The following is a 20,445-nucleotide window of genomic DNA, read 5'->3' on the forward strand; positions in this document are numbered from 1 at the left end:
GAGCTGGCAGGATTAGTCCTTCTGTGAGGTGTGTGAGTCTGTGGGCTGAAAAAGCCATTTCCCCACTTGGCAGCTGCAGGAAAACTTCCTTGTTCACAGATCCTTTTGAAAATTGGATGAGATCTTTGCTCTTCTCCTCAGATTGCTTCTCAGCCCTAATCCTCCAAGCTAATTTAGGGAGGATAAAAAAAACAAAAGAGACACTTGGTAGAACATCACTCCTTGACAGAGAACAAGGAGCATCACAAGGCTCTTGTGGCAGGAGTTTGGTCCCCAGCACCCCCTCACTGGGGCTCAACACGATCCAAGGACATTTAAGGGCCTCCTGGGAAGAAGAAGAAGCTGAACAGGCTGCAGGAAAATATAAAAAATGTTCTGTTTGAGCTTAAAAACTGGCAGCTGCTGCTGTTGCAGCCCAGGGACTGCAGCTCTGCTGCAGCTCTCCGTGGCTTTTGCAGGAAAGCCGAGTTAGAACAAGAGCCAAAAGAGATGGAGAATCCCTGGGAAAGCAAAAAGGTTAATAAATCTTTTGTTCTAAGAAGGCAGTTTGGTAGGAAGAAATGCAATGATCTGAGAAGTACTAATGACTTGCTTTTCAGGCAGTAATCCCTCCCCGAGGAGAGGCAGCTCCGCTATGTGAGGATTAGGCAACAAAATGCCACATTGACAACTTCAAACTACTCAAGAGCCAAGTTATTCTTATTTCTCTCTGCAGGTCAGCCATGAGAACCAGCCCAAGAGACAAGGAAGGGGCTCAGTCTCCTTTTTGAGCTCTTTTTGCTCCCTGCAGCAGCCCCAGAGGCAGGTCCTGCCTGGAGGGTTCGGCACCACCAGGCTGACCCACCAACGTGCCACAATAACTGTGTAGAGCGTTAAGGAGCTCCCAATCTGGGTGGAAATACCAGTTTCTGGAGCTCCCAATCTGGGTGGAAAGAGCCATAAATATCCACCCAACAGCACAGCTCAGACAGGTTCAGTTTGGTGTTGTCACCCGCCCCCTCCCCTGCCGGCCCCGAAGGATCGCGCGCGGGGGCCGCGCTCGTGACAAACGCTCTGCAGAGCAAGGAGGTGTCGAGTCCCACGTTCCTCAGGGTGGTGGGGAGGCTGCCAGCTCTATTTCTGCACCACAAACCAGCCCACCTTGTTTAGGAACACGGCTCTCCCGGGGATCCCCCGGGATCTGCTGCAGGGGACGAGGCTGGGGAACGCGCCGCGATTCCCGTAAGCGGTTGCACAACGCGGTCGGGTCATAAAAGAGCCAAAAGAAGGAATTGCACAAGTGAAGAGCTTTTTGGAAGGGAACCTGGTCGTGGCCACCTGCCAAAGTTGTTTTCCAGGGATCAAATGGTGCTGAAGAGAAACATCTGACCAAGTCCAGCCCACAAGTGGAAATACTTCCGATTCACCCCTTGCTCGCTTTAGCAACTGGAGAGCTGTGGATTGTCTCACTGGAGCAGGAGATCATCCTGCTGACACCCAAATCCAACTGGGCTCCTCCTGCACATGTCACCTCAGCCCAGGTTCTCATTTTAGAGGGGTAAACCTCGGGGCCTTCCCCCTGCTCAGAGGTTTCAACCACCAGTGGCCAAAGCTGGCAAGAAACATGTTCTCATGTGAACAACAAAACTGGCAGTTCTGGTCTGAAGGAAATGGTAAAACTGGGAGCAGTAAGAGAAAAAGAAACCTTGGCAAGGCTAGTGGCTTTGGACAGAATGAGCAGCTTTCTTTTTTAATGTTAAAAGAAAAATGTAGATAAATCAAGATGTTTCCATCTTTTATCCCCTCAGAGTGAAATAAAAGAGGGAATAAATTCCACTGTGCTGGTGGAATTAAAGAAGGGCAGTGATTAACACCGGGAAATTGTAAATGGGGGTTATCTCCTTTCTGGAGGAGCCTAAGGATGTTTTCAGAGCACATTTACCAGTACCTTCCCAATCCCCCCCATCTGACCTGTGACCACACTTGGGTGTGACACAGGAGTGATGTAAAACCAAGGCTGTGCCCACTAAATGGGCCAAAAATTCATCACAAACTTTGGGGTTTGGGGGGGGGGGGGGCTCTCAAAAGTAAAACTGAGGCTTCCAAGAGGTTATTCCCTTGTCCTAACCTACTCCTCAGCCTCACCAAGCCCAAGGAAGCAGCAGATGAGAGGTTGGAAAAGAGAGAACAGAGGGTCTGCTGAGGGTCTACAAACCCAAGGAGAAGGTCTGTGGGTCATGTTGCTCTGCCAAGTGTGAACAAACACCAGCTGTGCCATGGCCAGGTGCCAGGAAAACCACCCAAGAACCTGGATTGGGGAACTGGTGATGTGGGACCACAAGGGTTAAGATGAAGACAAAAAGCACCACTGGGATAAACAGTGGCCCAGCTGCTCCTCCAGCACTTGGAGTTCTGGTAAAGACACCAAAAACAAGAGCACTGAGAGAAACCACAGAGCTAGTTAAATATTAATTGGGAACACCCTTTCTGGACAGAGATTCCAAGTCACTGAAGGAGGAGTGGATCTGTTTGGCTCCTGGTGACTCAGTTCTGGACCAGTGCCCTACAAGGTGTATTTAAGCTCAGTAATCAGGAGCTCATCGATCTGACACATGGACTCACCAGCTGGAGAGACCAAAGGCTGCAACAAGACAAGTTCAGATGTCAAAGACAAGGGAGATTTTTAGGCATGAGGCTAATTAACCCCTCGCTCCTGTAATTAGGGCATCTACAAACCTGCTTGGTCACGAGAAATGGGAAAGAAAGATCAGGGCAGCGCAAGGATGTCACAAGAATTAGGGAGATAAACAACTGCTGGGATTTCTGCCTGACTTCAGAGATGCAGAGTGAACACACAGACCTCAGGAGACCCAGAAGTGAGACAACTGGAGGCTCTCCTGCCTCAACTTCCAGCTGCATCCACGATGTCCCAACGGTGGCAGACAACAGGCACATCCCTGGGCTGGGAAGGAGCCTCTGCTGAACTCACAGCACAGCCTGAGCACATGAAACCTTCCAAAATTCACCTTTAGAGGCAAAGCAAAGCAAACCACACTTGTTTTCTTGCTCCAGCCTCCTCTTCCTCTGGCATTTTCGCGAAATAAGTTGGATAAGTAACCCACACTACAGCCTAAAATATAATGTACAAGAGCCCAAAAGGCTGTTCAAGGGGAAGAATGACTCCCATTCAAATCACACCCCCCTTCCCAGCCTGTAGCTCAGCACAATTATGCCCAAATCACACAAAGTGTTAATGAACTACCACACAAAGGCCATTTCCACTACGAGGCAATCACTTTTTTTTTTTTTAATTCAAAGAAAAAAAAATGGTATTTTAATAAATACTGCAGAAACATTAACCAAACATACAAAGTGACTTCAACAATTTAAAAAAAAAAAGTAATGAATGTCCTGCTTTATGACAGTTATAACTTATTTTTTTCCACAATATTTAAATACAGAAAGAAGCACTTACCAGCTATTTTGTAATACTGCCCTAAGAGCACTGTTGCATCAGTTAAAAGCTTATTATGGTGGCAAAAACGTCTTTTTGTGGGAAATAACCAGAATGGGAGTGGGTTTGTTTTTTTTTTCTTCTTTTCTCAGCTGAAACAAAGTGCCAGGAACACACACACACAGAACTGAGTTTTAATTAAGAGTTAATAATCATGGCAACCCTTCACCTTTGCACAAGTGAACGCAGCTTTTAGCACTTCAAAAATGAAGCATCACCCTTGGGAATGAAATGCTTGTCCTCCACAAGCAGCAACCACACTGGGCAGAGCTTAAGAGTCTCCTTCTTTTGAGAGAAGTTTAGTGGGTCAGGGAGTTGCAAACACACTTTAAAAGGCTGATTTATTCAGTGGAACAACATTAAGCCAAAAGGAATTTGCCTCAACCGGTTCCCCCGTGTTCCATGACTGGTGTCTGGATACCTGTGGGTTCATTTGAAAGACTAAGGGCAGCATCCAGTTCCCACTGGGGACCCCTTAAGGCCTCACAGTTCTTCAGACCCCATTTCCTCACCCACCTGCAGCAGGAGATGGCTGCCCCCCCCCAAAATGAAGAGCATCACCAAAGATGCCCTGGCTCTGCTGGCTCATTTGCAGATTTTTTTTTTTGGGGGGATTCCTTTTGCAACCACATCCCAGAACAGCCCTTCTCTGCAGGGTTTATCCCAGGATTCCCCCCCCGGCTCTCCAGCTCCTGCCAGGAGCACAGGAGGCTGGGGGGCTGCTTCCCCAGGTGGGCAGTAAGGCTTTAGGGAATTCTCCTGGTTGTAAAACCAAGGATCATTAGTCAATCCTAGCTCTTAGCACCTTGCACTGGGACCTACAGCGACGTACCCACACACAACACCACGACTGGAGGCCACCCCACGCCACGACCACAGAGAGGAACAGCGAGCCAGAGTCCTGCAAGGGGGGCAGGAGCTGTGCCCCCACGCCCCCAAAATTCCATCCATTTCCACCTAGAATACTGGGAATCCTCCAACAGGTGTCTTCATCCCCAGCGTGGATCACACAAAACTCCAGACTCTTCCCACACAGCGTTTTCCTCCAGGTGACACGCGAGCCTCGGAATCCTCTCCATTTTCACAATGAGCTACTAAAAAAAAAAATTAGATCATATCCTTTGGAAAACCAACTAGAAGGTCACAGGGGCGAGTTCCTTAATGAGAAGGGCACGTTAATAACGTCTTCATTAAAAAAAAAAAAAAAAACCCCAAACATTAAAGTACTATTTTAATGAAATCAAAGTGGTAGCATCCAGGAGCAGAGCGTTAATAAAAAGAAACGAGCACTGTCCACGACATCTCTCCTTTGCAGTGTTGTTTTCCCATTCACTCTTCTCTCGGCAACATTCAAACATTTTGTTTCCCTTTTATTCTTTTGCGCTTTTTTTGGCATTTTCTTCAACGTGTCATTTCCTGATGCCACCTCAAGACCCTTTTTTTTTTTTTTTTCCTTCTAAGCACAGTCTCACCCACCAGGCGAAGTCTCCATTAAAGCCCCTCATTAAAACACCACGCGGCTTCTGTACTTCATTGAGCCTCCAACCAACCCCCTCCTGGACGTTCTCCTCCTCCTCCAGGGAAAAATCCACAGGTCCTTCACATCACCGTGCAACTCTTTGCTTTGTCCTTTCTCAAGTCTGTGGCCACTGTGGACAGTTCTGGCCTGCCGGGCATGTGTGAGATTCGCTTTGTCGCCCTCTGCGATTTGTTTCGTTTCACGTTTTTGTTTGTTTTGTTCACACAAGCCAAGGTGGCGACGTGAAAAATGTCTCTGACGCTGTTCTCTGACTGTAAGGCTGAGCACTCGATGTACGTGGCTGCTCCAATCTGCTTGGCCATATTTGCACCCTGAGGGGAAACAAAAACAACAAAAAAAACCCACAAAAAACATGTGATCAATACTAAGGTTCTGAGGGAGCCAAAGCAAAGCTCATCATTACTTTGCAGAGCTTTTTTGTTTTGTTTTTTTTTTTTTTTGGTGAAAACCAAAGCCAAGTCTCCAGCAGCTAATGTTGCAAAATAAACAGTTTTGCTTCCCAGGATGAGCTGAATGAGCATCCAACCATTTAGACAGAAACTGGAAGGGGAGAGAAACTCAGTGACTTGCAAACAAGTGCAAAAAGCCTAAAGAGTCTTAGTCTGGCCTATTTAGCACTTTCCCCTTAATTTGCCTATTTAGCACTTTCACCTTGAGCAATATCACCTTAACACATGATCAATATTAAGATTTGGAGGGAGCCAAATCAAATCTCATAATTCCTTTTCAGTGCTGGGGGGTTTTTGGTGAAAACCAAAGCTAAAGCTCCAGCAGCTAATTTTGCAAAATAAACTAATTGTGAGTTTTGCTTCCCAGGATGAGCTGAACAAGTATCCAACCATTTAGACAGAAACTGGAAGAGGAGAGAAACTCAGTGACTTGCAAGCAAGTGCAAAAAGCCTAAAGAGTCTTAGTGGGGCCTCTTTAGCAGTTTCACCTCAGCTTGAATCCATGAATTACGTGCTCCTGGAAAATGTCTAGAGCTGGCAGCTCCCAGATTTAAGCCTATCTCCAAGGAAAAAAATGGATTCTGGGTCTTAAGGAATAACCAGCTGCCCCCGTTAAAGCGAAGTTCACAGGGAAATGTGCTGTGGGCTGTTGGCTCAGGGATGATTCTATCAACTTCTAGCCAGGGAATAGGGAAAAGAAGGGAAAAAAAGGACATTAGGGGTTAGAGGAGCCCTTCTTTTTTGAGTTTGAGGGCACTAAAAGTCAAAGCAGGGATGTTTGTTCCAGCAGCACAAGGAAAACAACACGTGACACCCACAGATGACAATGACCCAATATCCTGTTGTGGATTTTGCTCCTGGGACACAATACAGCATTATGTGAAAAAATGGAGTTGTCTCAGTGGAATTTTACTTCTGGGGGATGAATCTTTGGTGAAGTTATGAAATCCAACCACATCCTTGATGTGCCACTCCTCACATATTCACGGGCACGAGCTGGTCCAACCCCTCCTCTTTGTTCTTGGCCAGGCTGATGGCATCAGCCTCATCAGATCCAGTTGTCAGTCCTCACTATTTACCCTGCAGTGATGCAGCCACTTTATCAATTTGAAGTGGGAGTGGTTGATAAAGGAGTATTGGCTTGCAGGACAAGCCCTCCCCACAGTCAAACACCTCAGCTCCTACCAACCCACGCCGCGGAGCCTCGGCAGTGTTTGCTCAGGTGTAGCTCAGTGGAAGCGGGTAACACACAGGAGGAGGGTGTCACCACCAGGCCTTTATCCTCCCAGTGCTTCCTTATGAACTCCAGAGGAATGGGAAAGCCCCACTAAGCTCTCTGATCCCGTGTGGACTTAGCCAGGGGAGGGAATTTAAGATTAAGCCGTGTCTCGACCCCGGAGGACCCAGCGCGGGAGTGTTGGGTTTGTTTCGTGCCACCAGGAATTTGGCAGCCACAAAATACACCAAACACTGCTCAGTCCAAGCTTTTGCTTACAAAGACTGGAGAGGAAATTATGGGCTTCCCTGGAACACATACAATTTTCCCTTTGGATGCCAAGGAATAGCTCCTGGCTCAGCCCTTGGTCTTCAGCTGACTCCTTCTCCTCAGGGGTACAGGCTGAGCTGGGACTCCAGGGATGAATCCACCTCCAGGGGAAAAATTCCACCTGCCAGCAGATTTTTGATCACTCTCTGATCACTCAAGGGGTGAGACTCGGTGATTTTACTGAAGTACTGCAATTTCTCAATTTAAACATGCTGCAGGAGCAGCAGTAGTGATCCCATATTAGGAGCTGTAGGTTTGGGAATCTCAGATTGTGAATAAAACATCAAAAACTGGTTGATAGCACAGGATAAAGACACTGAAGTGGCTTCTGGAGGTACCACTCACTCTCCCTCCTACAGGGTGTATCTGTCACCACCGCTGTGGTTCAGCTGCAGTGATCACACACATGTGAGTAATAAAGGCAAGTTGACCTCAGAGCCCAGTTTTCCCATTCCTGCTCTCCCATGACCTGATTCCTTTCCCTTTCACATCAGTTTATCTCTCTCCCAAATAGCTCCAGACTTCTCACTTCCCCAGCAGCTCAGAACACTTCCAAGAATTAAGGTGCTTTTTGGCTTTGCTGCCACCTTCAGAGGGGCCTACGAGGTGCCTTCCCAGGTATTTTAAGGTATCAAGATTTTAAAGGGGACAGATTAGATGCAAACACTTGTCGTGATGACAAGTCAAATGAATGCCATTCAAACCTAAGACATTTTGGGCAATTTTACCAATCTGTCAGTAAATAAGATGTGTCAGCTCTCAGTTCCTTTTTAGTGGTCCTCAGGGGCAGAATGAGTTAAGTTTATTTACAATTCATTTAAAAATCTCTTTGCAACCAATGAGGCTACAATCTTATGGTGTTTAAAGCTATGATGTGTTGTGGGGCTGCAGGATTTCCTGCTGCATCCAATCTGTGGGCAGGCTTGGCCTTTGCTCATCCCTTTCAAATTCACCTCCTAGAGCACATCTGCCTTCTAGGGTGTCAACAAGGGGGGAGAAATTGTTCATAAAGATGGCTACAGTGACAGAAAAGGGGTTTATCTTCCACCCTTCAGTCCAAGGAAGGCTGTGGCACACACCTGGTCGTAGGACACGGGGGTCTGCCTGTGGTTGGAGAGCTCCACCAGCGTGGTGACATCCGTGCGCAGATCCGACTTGCAGCCCACCAGGAGCATCTTGGTGTTGGGGCAAAACTCCTGGATTTCACCTTTCCACTGTAAAAGTAAGTTGTTGTTGTTATAAGCCAGGTAGTTAAACGTTTAAATCCACAAGCAGCAATAGATAGGAGATGAAGTTTAATAAGCCATGACATCCCACACAGAAATATTCTCCCGTAATTGTTCTGCCTCGGAGCTGGTTTCTGAAGGCATCAGCTCCAGCACGACCCAGCCAGGGATGAAATCTCAGTATCTCACACACTCATTCCTTCCACTGACTTACTAAGCAAGAGGAAATGAGATTATTTACCTACATGAGTAAAGGTTTGCAGACCTGTTGCTTCTCACACCCAGCCAGAGACATCTGATATCTGGTGTCGCCACGTTCGGTGGCTCCTCAAGAGCTACCACAAAATAAGCACTGCTAAATATTGGCTCATGGCTAAATCCTCACACCCAAACCAGCACAAATCTGTCAAAGGTTCAACCTGTGAACCATCAAAAAGCCCTTCAAACAGAACTTGTGACATATCCCTTGTTTTTCTCCCTCTCTACAAAGTCATTTTGAGAACACGAGAGAGCCAAAAATTCAGCAGCATAATGAGAACAAATGAGAATCCCTAATAGGTTAAAAACACAAGAAAGTCGAAAATTTCACAGCATAACCTGATCAGGTGATAATCCCTAAAATCTAAGGTTAGAATGTGGGTTTAAAAGCATATTAAGAAAAATTTACACCATGAGGCAACCTTATAGTAACCAACACTATCAGAGACAATAAAAACACAGTTCTGGATGGTTCTTGGCACAGTTTGCAGCTGAGAGAATAGTTTTTGAGCAACTTCTGTAGGCTATTCAGAGCATTGTATGCCACTTTATCCCAGTGAGACAAGAACCACTGGCCCCAGCTACAGAAAAAAAGAGGAACTTCAGGTCATTAAGCCTTAAAAAACAGTGCAAAGTTGAGTCATGCTCAGCAAGGGGAGCACCCGGACCACCTCGAACACAGAGCCTGATTATCAAAATTCAATGTTTCCCCTCATGGAATGTCTGACTCTGAATCTTGGGTCACTGAGATTGTATTTCCATGCCACTGCTTGGTCTGCTGGTGGCTTCCAGAGGGATTTGTCACTGGCTGAGGAATTATGTAAAGCCATGGCAGGACTCCAAACCCTTGGCTGGCACGTTTTAACCACCTGTACAACATGGCCAAGTTTCTCAATCCTGTCTCTTACCAGGAGCATCATGTGAGAGACAATTCCTTGCTGCACCTCACACCACCCTCACCAACTCCCTGCTGTCTAAGGGCTGAGGAATGAGAATTTCCTTCAGCCCTCAACATCCATTAGCAGAGCCTTTGTTTCCAATTAATTCACCCCTTTCAAACAAACTGAGCTCGAATTCCAGCCCAGCAAAGCACTGCCCCAAAGAAACAAAGTGAACTTTCCAGTGGAGGAACAGCAGCACTGATTTAAAGACGAGAAAACGCATCAAACAGTTTTATGCTCACATGTTTCCCCAAACTTGCCTTTTTTAGGACACTGTCAAGAGTTTCTGGCCTACTGATGTCAAAGCAGATGAGGACAGCGTCAGAATCTGGGTAGGAGAGGGGACGGACGTTGTCATAATAAGGAGACCCTGCAGGGAAACAAAAAACATTTTTATGAGTTTATATTTTATTTTCTGCACTTACTCAAGCTTATTCAGAAAGTTTAGAGAAGTTTTCAGTTAAACTCTTTAATAGCACCCAGCTATTTTTTTTCTCCAACAGAACAGTATTCCCCAAACACTCATCATTGTTCATTTTCCCCCCTTTCCTATTGTTTCTCACCTCCAAAAGCAGCAGCTTTCCCAAGTAATTCAGAGTGATGGCACCCCAGTGATCCAACTCCCACCAAAAGCCTCCCAACAACAAGGAGAGGGAAATAGGGTCAGCCTAAGTTTAAGTCCCAGCATTAACCTGCAGGGATTTGACTTGGGAGAACAAATCCTTGAACTCCAAAAGGCTTTTTCAAAGGAGATTTGCCACACTTGTGCTCTCATGGACAAACAAAAACCACACAAAGCTTTGAAATTCAGCAGTTTTGATTTGTCTAACAGTTAACTTAAAACAAACAGCTCCAAGGGCAAAAAAGCATCGTTAGTTGTCATGGATATTGGGAATTTTTAGACGAAATTCTTGCTTCCAATTAAAGCATTTATAGCAGGAGTCCAGCAGGAAGGAATCCCAGTCCTGTAGGCAGGCAAGTTGTCTGTCACAAAAAGCCTCATTAATCTGTAAACCAATAAATGCTTGCAATAAATGTTTATGTTTAGCCCATAAATCGGATTTTTATCAAGGAGATCAAAGCTAATTTAGTGATCTGGGGGAACAGATGTAGGCACAATATTGCACTTTGGGCATGTTTTACTTGCAGAGCTGGGAAGGGTTTTCTTCAAGAATGCTCAGGAGGTGCAGAGTTACAAATACATCAGAAATGTCATTTTAATCAGCTGGTGAATCTGGCAACAGGTTTGGGGAAATAAAATCTTCCTTTTTTTTTTTTCCCCTAAGAAAGAGGAAACCAGCATCTGGTTTGGCCTTAAGTCTGCTGTGCTTCACCACCTGAGGAGAACATATTTCTGATTTAAAAAGGTGCTTAAACCAGTTAAGTGGCTCAACAGGGCAAGAGCCTGGGCTTTAAAATGCACGCCTGGAACTTAAAACTCATAACACGCCCTTATTTCTGTAATTTTTTTTTTTTCTCACGAGCCTACAACCCAGCAGAGAACACACTCAACAAAAACACAGCTTTTGGGGGGTTATCAGCTAATTATGCCACCAATTTCCCAGCTCTCTGGGACTAATTGGCTGGAAGGCCTCAGAGGCTGAGGGATTAGGGAAATTCTTCGAGTTTTTAAGTGACAGGCAGTTGCACAAGGCAGAGCAGGGGATGGTGTGAACAGTATGACTTCAGTTGGGCAGCTTCTACAGCACGGAAAGGAGTCAAGAATCCCAGGAATGTTGTTTTTGAAGTGAAGGGTAACACATGGGGAATGAAGCCTTACCAAACTAGGTAGCAGAAGGTAATTTGTTGCACGAGGCTGTTTTATTCAAATGCTCATCTTCATAAATGATGTCAAGCTGACAAAGAGGCAGCTGTCAAGAACTGCTCTTCACACCACAGTTAACTGAATTCAGCACTAAATGACATGTTGGGGACAACTCTGAGGGAGGTGACCTGTAGTAAAATACTGGAGCTCAGCTCCGCTCCCAGGGACTATCAATAAGCATTTTCCCTGCTAATTACTCCCCAGCTATCTCCAGCACTGCTATTACAGCTCCATCCTGCAGCCCCAGGGCCAAGTTATTCCTCCTGGAGCCCCAGGGGCCAAGGGATGTGCCCTGGACAGAGGAACTGCAGGACAATGTGCCATAAACTGGCCAAAGCCCAGCCCATCTCCCCAGTGAGCTCCAGCGTGTAAGGGCAGGATGGAAGAGCTTTAATGCCAAGTGGTTGCTGGCTGGAAAGGAGGCTCAAAAAAAAAAAGCCTCACCCAGAAACTAATTCCTCAGACACATACCTATCTCCTCACTCAGCAGGCTCCAGGGATACAACACACCATATATGTCCACCAGCATGTATTTATGTATACACAGAGTCACCACCTCCAGCCCTGAGACTCCTTCCCACCCCGTCAGCTGGAGCTTTGAGGGTTTTGTTCCTCAGCTTTTCCCTCTGGAGCTCTCCTGGTAAAGATGCTGAGCTGGGATAAATGTATTTTTCAAGGCCAAGAGGAATATCCAACACCTTTTCTCTGGCAGAACAAACAGGAACCGGGCTGCAGGATCCACAAAGGAAATTTCCTGCTCTCGTTCAGCAGCAATAGCTGAGCCTTTATTGCTGTGCAAATAAAAGAGGGGCTGCAGCTCTCACTGTGCAGGCCTATTCAGGCTGGCATTTCATCCCAGAGAAACCCTCAGAAGGCAGGAATGCCAGGAATGAGGCTCACTCAAGTCTGAACAGACAACTCCAGCTCGCTCTTTTTCATGTTGAGCTTGCGGAGTTGAAGCCGTGCCAACCCTCGAAAACAGAAGGAAAATGTAGGGCTGGAGCAGTGGTATTTGTGGAGAAAAAAAACCAAAGAAAAATCAGCCTATTTGTTTTTGGGATCCTGCTCCTACAAAATAAAGCGTTTTTGGCAAGGACAACACGGGTGATTTTTCAGTTTTAGCAAGGAATTGCTGATAGTTCATCTCCCTCTGTGTTGGGAGTCTATTCCAGCTGCAACCTTCCTTTTTTTATTTGTTTGGCAGCTTAAATAATTTAAGGCAAAATACTTGAAACATTAAGAATTATCTACTTTTGAACCCTTAGGTTTCGTGCGAAGTCCAACATTAATTCAGCTTTTAAACTGAAATCAACCCCCTCCCCAGCAATGTTGGTCTAGAGCAGATACCAAGCTTAGGCTTAAATGTTGCTGTCTTAATAAATAACAGAATTGTATCATTACTAGCTAGAGAATACTGAATTTTTTGGTGGTTTAGCACTGCTCTAAGATGCTAAATCAGGGAGAGCTGTTTGTCTGGAGGATCCAAAGCCACCAGCAGCTCCAAGCAGGAGGTTCAGCCCCATATCCCACCACTTGCCCATGGGCCTTGAGGGAAGTGATGCTCAGTAACAGGCAAGACTTTCCTATTTCCACACCACCAGGCTTCAGGTCTTTGTAGCCTTTTGGAGTCCAGTCAAGTGAAAGAACAACAGATGAGCAGCAGCATTTTCACTCCCAAACCCTTGGGCTCACTTAATTATCAGCTCCAGAGAAAACACATCAAACGCACAGTGGCTGCTCCAAGGAGCTGATTCACTGCTGCTGGTTTTCCTCCTTCCAAAAAAACTTGGCTGCTCTGGAGTTCAGGTGATTTTTCTGGGCTATCACAGGACCTGTGATCTCCAAGCACAGGAGGATCACAAAATCCAGGGCACCTTCAGCGTTCTCATCAAAGAAAACGGGACTTTGGGAGGTGATTTGATTTTAATTCCAATTAAAATTAAAAAAAAATAAAAAATAAGAAAACTAGTTATAGTTACTCTGCCATTAAAATAAGAAAATCACATGGTTCAACTTCCAAGTGGAACTGGAAGGCAGAGAAAGAAACTGGATATTTCCTTTAAAGTGGTTACTGCCAGGGAACTTTGGGAATTAGGAACTTTAATTCCTCTAAGTTTCAGTCTCGGGAAAGAGAGACAGCACAAACTTCATAATTAATATTCTGCTTCTCTATGGACACTGAGTACATTGTATACATCCAAATCCCAGCAAAGCCAACTTGACTTAAAGCTCCTAGGTCCTTCTGGATTTAATTACCTGCTAATCCCCAGCAGTGCCCAAGTATTTCTGGCCCTGTTGTGAATTATTTTATTGGAGTACCCAGTGCAGTTTCCACGGTTCAAGCAACAAAAAAAGCCCTAAAATACATTTTAGGGAGACCCAGGTATGAATACCTAATTAATGCATGTGATTCCTATGCCACAGCTGCTGTTGTCCCAGCAAGAAATATAAATATCACTTTCAATGGAAAAAGCCAAAAAACTTGGTAATTAGATTAGACCATGACAGATAAAGATAGATGACTAATAGAGAAGTGTTCCACTACTGTGCAAGTACAAAATGAAGCTTTAACCTGGAGAAATTCTAACATTTTACCTCCCAAAACAAGCCCACAGCTCCCAAACAGCTCAAAACTACCACATGTTACCACAGAGTGGAATAATTTATGGTGCAGGGAGATTGCAACCAGACATTCCTGCTTTGAGAGGAGGCTTGGTAGTCCAAAACCCAATTGAAATTCAAGTTGGCAAGTGCTTCCCTTAATGCTGTGGCTAATTTAAATCCTTCTAATGACTTGCAGAACTAGACAGTACCAGAAAACATTTGAATAATGAACCTTCCCATTCCACTCTTCACTTGTAAGAGTGTGTTGTGTCTTGGATATGCCCATAGCAATATGAGACAACAACAGCTTCCCAATAAATTGCCAGGCAGCTCTAAACTTTCCTATCAGCTGCACGACTCCTAAATTTTGTACCTAAGGGTCCTCTAGTAAAAAACACATTGTTATTATACAATAAAGAATTATAAACAGCAGGACCTGTCCTCACCCTGACACAAGGCTGTTTTAACCCACAGCTTTTCTCATTTTCCCAGTGAGCAAAAAAAAAAAAAGCTGGAAGTCAAATGTATCCTTCCAAAGGATTCACTGCAAAACCCAATTTTAATTCAAGGAAGGGAATAAAAGGTAAGGCAGCCTGTTAGATGCTCCCAGTTGGAAAAGAGTTAAAGAAAAGATGGATAATAAGTACTTAAAAGTATCTGCAATGTATTGCAATCAAATACCATCTTTCCCCCTCTTTCAAGAGATCCTGAAGCACCTCACCCTGACTCCAGCCAGGTTGCAATGGCCATGATCTTCCATTAGCACTTGGCAGTCAATCAGTCGTATTTTTAAGTTAATTAGACCCAGCCCTGCTTCAAAAACGTCATTCAGACATATATTCTAATTCAGCAGAGGACCAGGACAAAGACTTGTAAAAATTAAATTACCAAGACTTGAAGATAATGCTAAAACACTATCTTATCTCCTGCTGGCTCTTATCTGCTGATGTGATTTTGCTCTGGGTTAATGGGTTTGGGGACTGCTGCTTCCTGCAGATGGTGAGAAGGGACGTTTATGGAGACAAAATTCCTCATCCAGAGTCCCACAAGCAAAGGATCCACTCAGCAACACTTTGTAAGACCAAGTATTGGCTTTTTCAAATATTTCCTCTTCGTTTTTGGATGCCAGACAAATTACCCACTTGATCTCAAGCTTCTGACTCAACCAAATTTTCTGTTAGTTCAGGACAGTCCCAAGAGGACAAAAGGATGCCAAGGTGTTCCTTCCACTGCCTTTGCCTTTTGAAGTGCTATGGAATATTTCATTACATGGGTGTCTCCAGCCTTTGACATCCAGATCCCAAACCTTCCCATGTCAAACAGCTTCACCTGTGTATTTTAATAGCTAAAGATAAAATTTTCCAAAATAACCATTAATTTTTAATAAGCCCTCACTCCACGGTTAAAGCCAGCTTAGTAATGAGGATGAAAGCTCAAACCAGACACACTCTGGAAGTCTGCAAGTCTCACTTGGCATAAGATGAAGAAAAAAAAATTCAGCTCAGAGCCACGCTGATACTGGTTGTGGGCTGAGACTGCTTTTTCCCAGTAATCGTGTTGCAAGAATTTGGAATCATTTCCTCAAGAGCACGAGGAAAGCCAACCCGCCTCCTGAACTCCTTTTTTTAAAGAGGGATTAACATTTTCATTTCTGGTGAGAGAACTGCTGTCACATTTAGCAGAAATTGCTGGCTCCAAATTCAGCATCAACGAGCCATCGCCACGGGCTGCCTGAAGAAGAAAGGGGGTTCTGTGTCCTGGCAGGTTCCTCCGGGCTTTTTTCCCAATCAGTTCTGTGGATAATGATGCTCCCACACCTCTGTTAAGGGTTCATGGTGTCACTCACCCCTGAACACCTCAGAGTTCTCAGTTATCCAGAGCAGAGACACCCTGGCTGCCCACGCTCCTCTGCAGCAAGTCTAGGGGTGCATCCTCACCCCCCTGGCTCTAAGCTCAGTCCAAATTATCAAGATCTAGGAGAGTTCATGTCTTAGCATGTCCTAACATGTCAACTGAGACAGCCAAGCACTAAAAACCTCAAGCTTTGAGGCAGGAGAGCCAGTTTTTGGCACGGTCACTGAAGGTACAACCAGAAAAACGAAGAGGACCTTCAGCATTTATTATTCTTCTACATATTTCATTATGTAGAAGAGGATGGTTCCTTCTGCATCCTAGAGGAACAGGGGATAAAGGCTAAAGGCTTTCCCTAAAAAAGCCTTTCCTGCCTTTAAAGACTCTCTAAAACATCGCGGGAGGAAAAAAAAAAAAAAAAAAAAAGTCCTGTATTTTGTAAAACACCAAGTAGGCATTAAGGAGGCCACAAGGAGCTCCAGGGCGACCTGATGTCATTTGCCATCACCATAAAAAGCACCTTTTCACTCTCCTACGAGGGTTTCCAGGCAGCAGCGGAGCGAAGGTGCCGCCGGAGCTGCCCGGCCGAGCTCGCCGCAGGCAGGTGAGGACACAAACCCTGCAATGCTGACGAATCGTCCACACCCTCAGCCAAGCATATCCTTAAAGTACATCCCGGATTTTTTTGGCTTTTTATAAAAAAGCACCCAGGAGCAGCTGGATGCGGAGAGGGCGAGGGGCTGCGGGAGCTGCGGATCTCCCCCCCCCCCAAATTCCCGGGATGCGAAGGGAGCGCTCACCCGAGGTGTCCCAGAGGCTGAGCTCGATGCGCTGCGTGTCGATCTCGAAGCTCGCCGTGTAGTTCTCGAACACGGTGGGGACGTAGCTCTGCCGGGAGACAGCGCAGGGTCAGCCCGCCAGCATGGACCGACCCCAACCCCGACCCCAATCCCGACCCCAATCCCGACCCCAATCCCGACCCCAATCCCGACCCCAATCCCGGTGCCGTCCCTCTCACCTCGGGGAAGCAGTCCTTGGCGAAGACGTGGAGCAGCGCGGTCTTCCCGCACTGGCTGTCCCCCACCACCACGATCTTGCACTTCACGTTCTGGTTGGGATCCATCACCGCCTTGCTCGATAACTTCTGGCTCGCTCTTCTTTCCTTCATTGATCTCCGCTTAGTCCCTCGGCCGGCCACGACAGAAGAGGAAAAAAAAAAAAAAAAAACCAACCCAAAAACCAACTCACGCACAATACGGTTTCCTCAAAAAAAAAAAAAAAAAATTCATTTAAAAAAAAGTGCCGAGGTGGAGGTGGCAGAGCCGCGGAGGCACCACCGCCGCCGCCGCTCCCGCCCGTCCGCCCGCCGGTCCCGCGCTCACTGCTTTGTCCCCCCGCCGCACGCCCCCATTTATAGCCTCGCGCCCGCCAATCACCGCCCGCCGCTCGCGCGGGCCACGCCCCCCCTCCGCCGCTCGCCGCCGGAGCACAGCGCCCCCTGGGGGAGCCGCGCGGCGGGGCAGCCCCTCGGCCAGGGAGGGCGGCGTGAAGGCGGCGTAAGGGCGGCGGGACAATAAAGGGGGTTTTTTGTGGCGTTCTTTTTAAATTTTAGACAGGCCGTCCTTAAATGTCAGCGCTACGGTTGGGAATCTGCGGTATGCGGGGCTGTGTGGCCTCCGGAGGGGCGGACAGGTGGTCCAGGGTCCCTCTCAGGGTGGTCCAGTGCCTCAGGCTGGGATGAGGAGGGATGAGAGAAGAGACAGGAGGAGAGATGAGGAGAACCGAGGAGGAATGAGGAGAACTGAGGAGGAATGAGGAGAACTGAGGAGGAATGAGGAGAACTGAGGAAGGGTGAGTGATGAGACATGTGGACAACCAAGGAGAGATGAAAAGAACTGAGGAGGGCTGAGGAGACACGAGGAGGGCTGAAAAAGGCTGAGAAGGTCTGAGGGGAGCTGAGAAGAGCTGAGGAGAGTTGAGGAGGGCTGAAAAAGGCTGAGGAGAATTGAGGAGAGATGAGGAAACATGAAGAGGCTGAGGAGAGATGAAAAATGCTGAGGAGGGCTGAAAAAGGCTGAAAAAAGCTGAGGAGGGCTGAGGGATGCTGAGAAGAGCCACCCACCTTCAGCCTGGACTGCCCCCCAGGGCTGGCTCAGCAGGGTGATGCTCGTGATGGTGGGCAAAGGGGCTTTTCCCCCAAGACACGGTCACAAGGAGCATGTCGGGATCTCACAAAAGCATAGAATCGTGGAATATCCTGAGTTGGAAAGCACCCACAAGGACCATCCAGTCCAACTCCTGGCCCTGCACAGACACCCCAACAATCCCACCCTGTCCTGAGAGCGTTGTCCAAACCCTCCTGGAGTTCTGGCAGCCTTGGGGCCGTGCCCACTGCCCTGGGGAGCCTGGTCAGTGCCCAACCACCCTCTGGGAGAAGAACCTTTTCCTGAGATCCAACCTGACCCTGCCCTGGCACAGCTCCAGCCCTTCCCTCAGGTCACCAAAGAGCAGAGATCGGTGCTGCCCATCGTTAACTTCCTATTTTTCAGCTTCCTGGACACAACCCCGAGCAAAACTGGCTGAGGGCTGACATCATTCCTGAAGGGAGAGCCCCGAACAAGGGCTGATTTGTGAGCGGCTCATAACACTCCTCTCCTTCAAGTGCTCCTCTCCTCTCCCATATGGCTCTGCATGGCACACAGATGCCCTCGGAAAGGGCTGCCAGCAGCAGGAGGGCTGGAGCAGAGCCTGCCTCCCCTCCTTGCTTAGACCAGGATTTGCTCAGACCAGGCTTTACTCAGACCAGGCTTTGCCTGGCGCAGCCGGACACGAGAGTGTCCTTCCTGAAGGTGGGGTCTTGGCCTTATCTCTTGAGTCATGCAGGTCATGAACTATCTCCGTGTCAGTTCTGGGCTGAAACGTGAGCAATTCATCAAGTTTTACAACAACATTCTGAAAAAAGGAAGCGCCACCGTCCCGTGCATGTTTGACCATAGGGAGATGCTGCACTGACTCACACAGGAGAATCCCAAACATGACATTTCAAAGCTCAGTGCTGATATTTTTGTCTTTGCTGTGACGTGTCGCGTCTTCGTCTGGTCAAATTACTCATCTCTAATGAATTTTCCAAAGAATTTGGTTTCTGTTTGGAAATCACGAGCGAAACACTGAAATTTGCAGCGTGTGCCTTATGTGTAAAGCCTTGGAGCAGACAGATTTCCATCTCTTTTTTTTTTTTTTTTAATTTAAAGCTAATCTCAGCTCTTTTGCAGCCTCCATCCAACCCCGCTGTCCACCAGGATTTTGGATATATGGGGGAATGGGAGGAATAAGCAAATAATGCTCATTGCAAGCTGGGTTTCTCCCTGTTGTTCAACTGTGAATATTTGAACAGGAGATAAATCTGGAAAAATACAGTTGTGTCAATGCTGTCGGGTCTTCTCCAAAGGGCAGAAAATCCTGTTTTTTCTGCCTTCCCTTCCACACGTGGCAGCCTCATGGGCAGGTGGGACAGAGCTCTGGAGGTCCTGCTCTGCCTCTCTGAGTCCAACATGCCAACAGAGCAGTATCTGTGGAATACAAGGAGGGAAGAAGACAGGGTTGAAAGAGCTCTTTGTTCATCCTGGATGGGAGCTGGGTGTGAACATCTGCTCCCGTTCAGCTCCTCGGGCACCTTCCTACACATGGACACAAGATGCCCCAAAGTCGGTGCTGATGCTGCTCGTTCCTTGGTGGTTTGGCTTGGCCAAACCTTGGAGGAGGAATTGGTGCCCCAGGGCTGGGGGAGACATCTCCCTCACACAGCTCACATGGAAAATCCACCCTCATCCAGCTATGCGAGGAATGTGGAAACTTTAACGCACAAGAAACACTTACTCATCACGGGCAGAGAGCTTCCATCACCACTCTTCCCAGTGAGATCATGTTTACATGATTTGTTTTTTCCTCTCCAGAGCTTGCCAGCATCACCCGGCCAAACCCCAGGGATTTTGGGGTGCCCTGCAGTGCCCTGGGCACTGGTGGCAATCAATAAACCAGCTCCTGCCTGCTCAGAAACCTCCAGCTCATTGTCATTCCTTGGGGAAGCTGCTCCAGATATGTTAATCCCCATAAAACTATTATTCATGTCATACTCTTAAGTTTAATGCCTTTTCCCATATCTTGATAACGTGGTGGGGGTTGGGGTTTCCATCAGTATTGTTCACACGCAGTCTGGATCTGGATTTATAAGGCAGAGAGGTTCGTGCTTTGCTCCGTTCAAATTCCCCGTTTTTCTCCAGATCTGATCCTAGACTTTCACAGTTTCTCCTCTTTCCATCCGAGAAAACATTCTGAGTGTATTAATAACACACACACAATCTAGTACTGGCGTGGTAATGACTCCCAAACTGATATAAGATTTCATGGGAATATCAAAATACGTTTTTCTGCTCTCACAAGTAATCTGTCCCAACGCTTTCTACTACTATAATAAATCAGCTGAGAACAAATGCTTTCGGTTTCAGAGTAAGTGCTCCACGATTTAAATCTAAAATTGCCCTCCAGATCTCTCTCCCCGTGCAATGCCAACTCCTAAAGCATCCACGGAAAGTATGGAACAATATACATAAACCACGGGCCTTACACATCCCACTCCTCCTCCTTTCTGTGCACAGCTAGAGGGGAGGCACATTAAAAGACCATTATGAAGGTTCAAGGTCAGGCATTTGTGG

The 20,445-nt window shown here is 46.9% G+C and overlaps 1 protein-coding gene across 1 annotated transcript; it reads right to left on the reverse strand.

Annotated features, from left to right (window-relative positions):
• Nucleotides 1-3,589: 3,589 nt before the first annotated feature.
• Nucleotides 3,590-17,121, reverse strand: RND3 (Rho family GTPase 3). The gene is made up of 5 exons (XM_032693070.1): nucleotides 16,752-17,121; nucleotides 16,534-16,621; nucleotides 9,714-9,823; nucleotides 8,108-8,242; nucleotides 3,590-5,344 (listed from the first exon to the last, which is right to left on the reverse strand). The coding sequence occupies exons 1-5, from the start codon at nucleotides 16,899-16,901 to the stop codon at nucleotides 5,093-5,095; spliced, it is 735 nt and encodes a 244-aa protein (XP_032548961.1). The 5' UTR covers nucleotides 16,902-17,121; the 3' UTR covers nucleotides 3,590-5,092.
• Nucleotides 17,122-20,445: the final 3,324 nt, after the last annotated feature.

The sequence above is a fragment of the Chiroxiphia lanceolata genome, chromosome 7 (genome assembly GCF_009829145.1).
Source record: "Chiroxiphia lanceolata isolate bChiLan1 chromosome 7, bChiLan1.pri, whole genome shotgun sequence".
In the NCBI taxonomy this organism is placed as follows: Eukaryota; Metazoa; Chordata; class Aves; order Passeriformes; family Pipridae; genus Chiroxiphia; species Chiroxiphia lanceolata.

What these genes read in the sequence shown, in the direction of transcription:
- RND3 (XM_032693070.1), bottom strand. Translation starts at nt 16,901, where the DNA reads ATGAAGGAAAGAAGAGCGAGCCAGAAGTTATCGAGCAAGGCGGTGATG. An exon ending in CAGCCTCTGGGACACCTCGG is followed by an intron (nt 9,824 to 16,533) that starts GTGAGCGCTCCC and finishes GTTTCCCTGCAG; the next exon opens with GGTCTCCTTATTATGACAAC. An exon ending in CCCCCGTGTCCTACGACCAG is followed by an intron (nt 5,345 to 8,107) that starts GTGTGTGCCACA and finishes GTTTCCCCTCAG; the next exon opens with GGTGCAAATATGGCCAAGCA.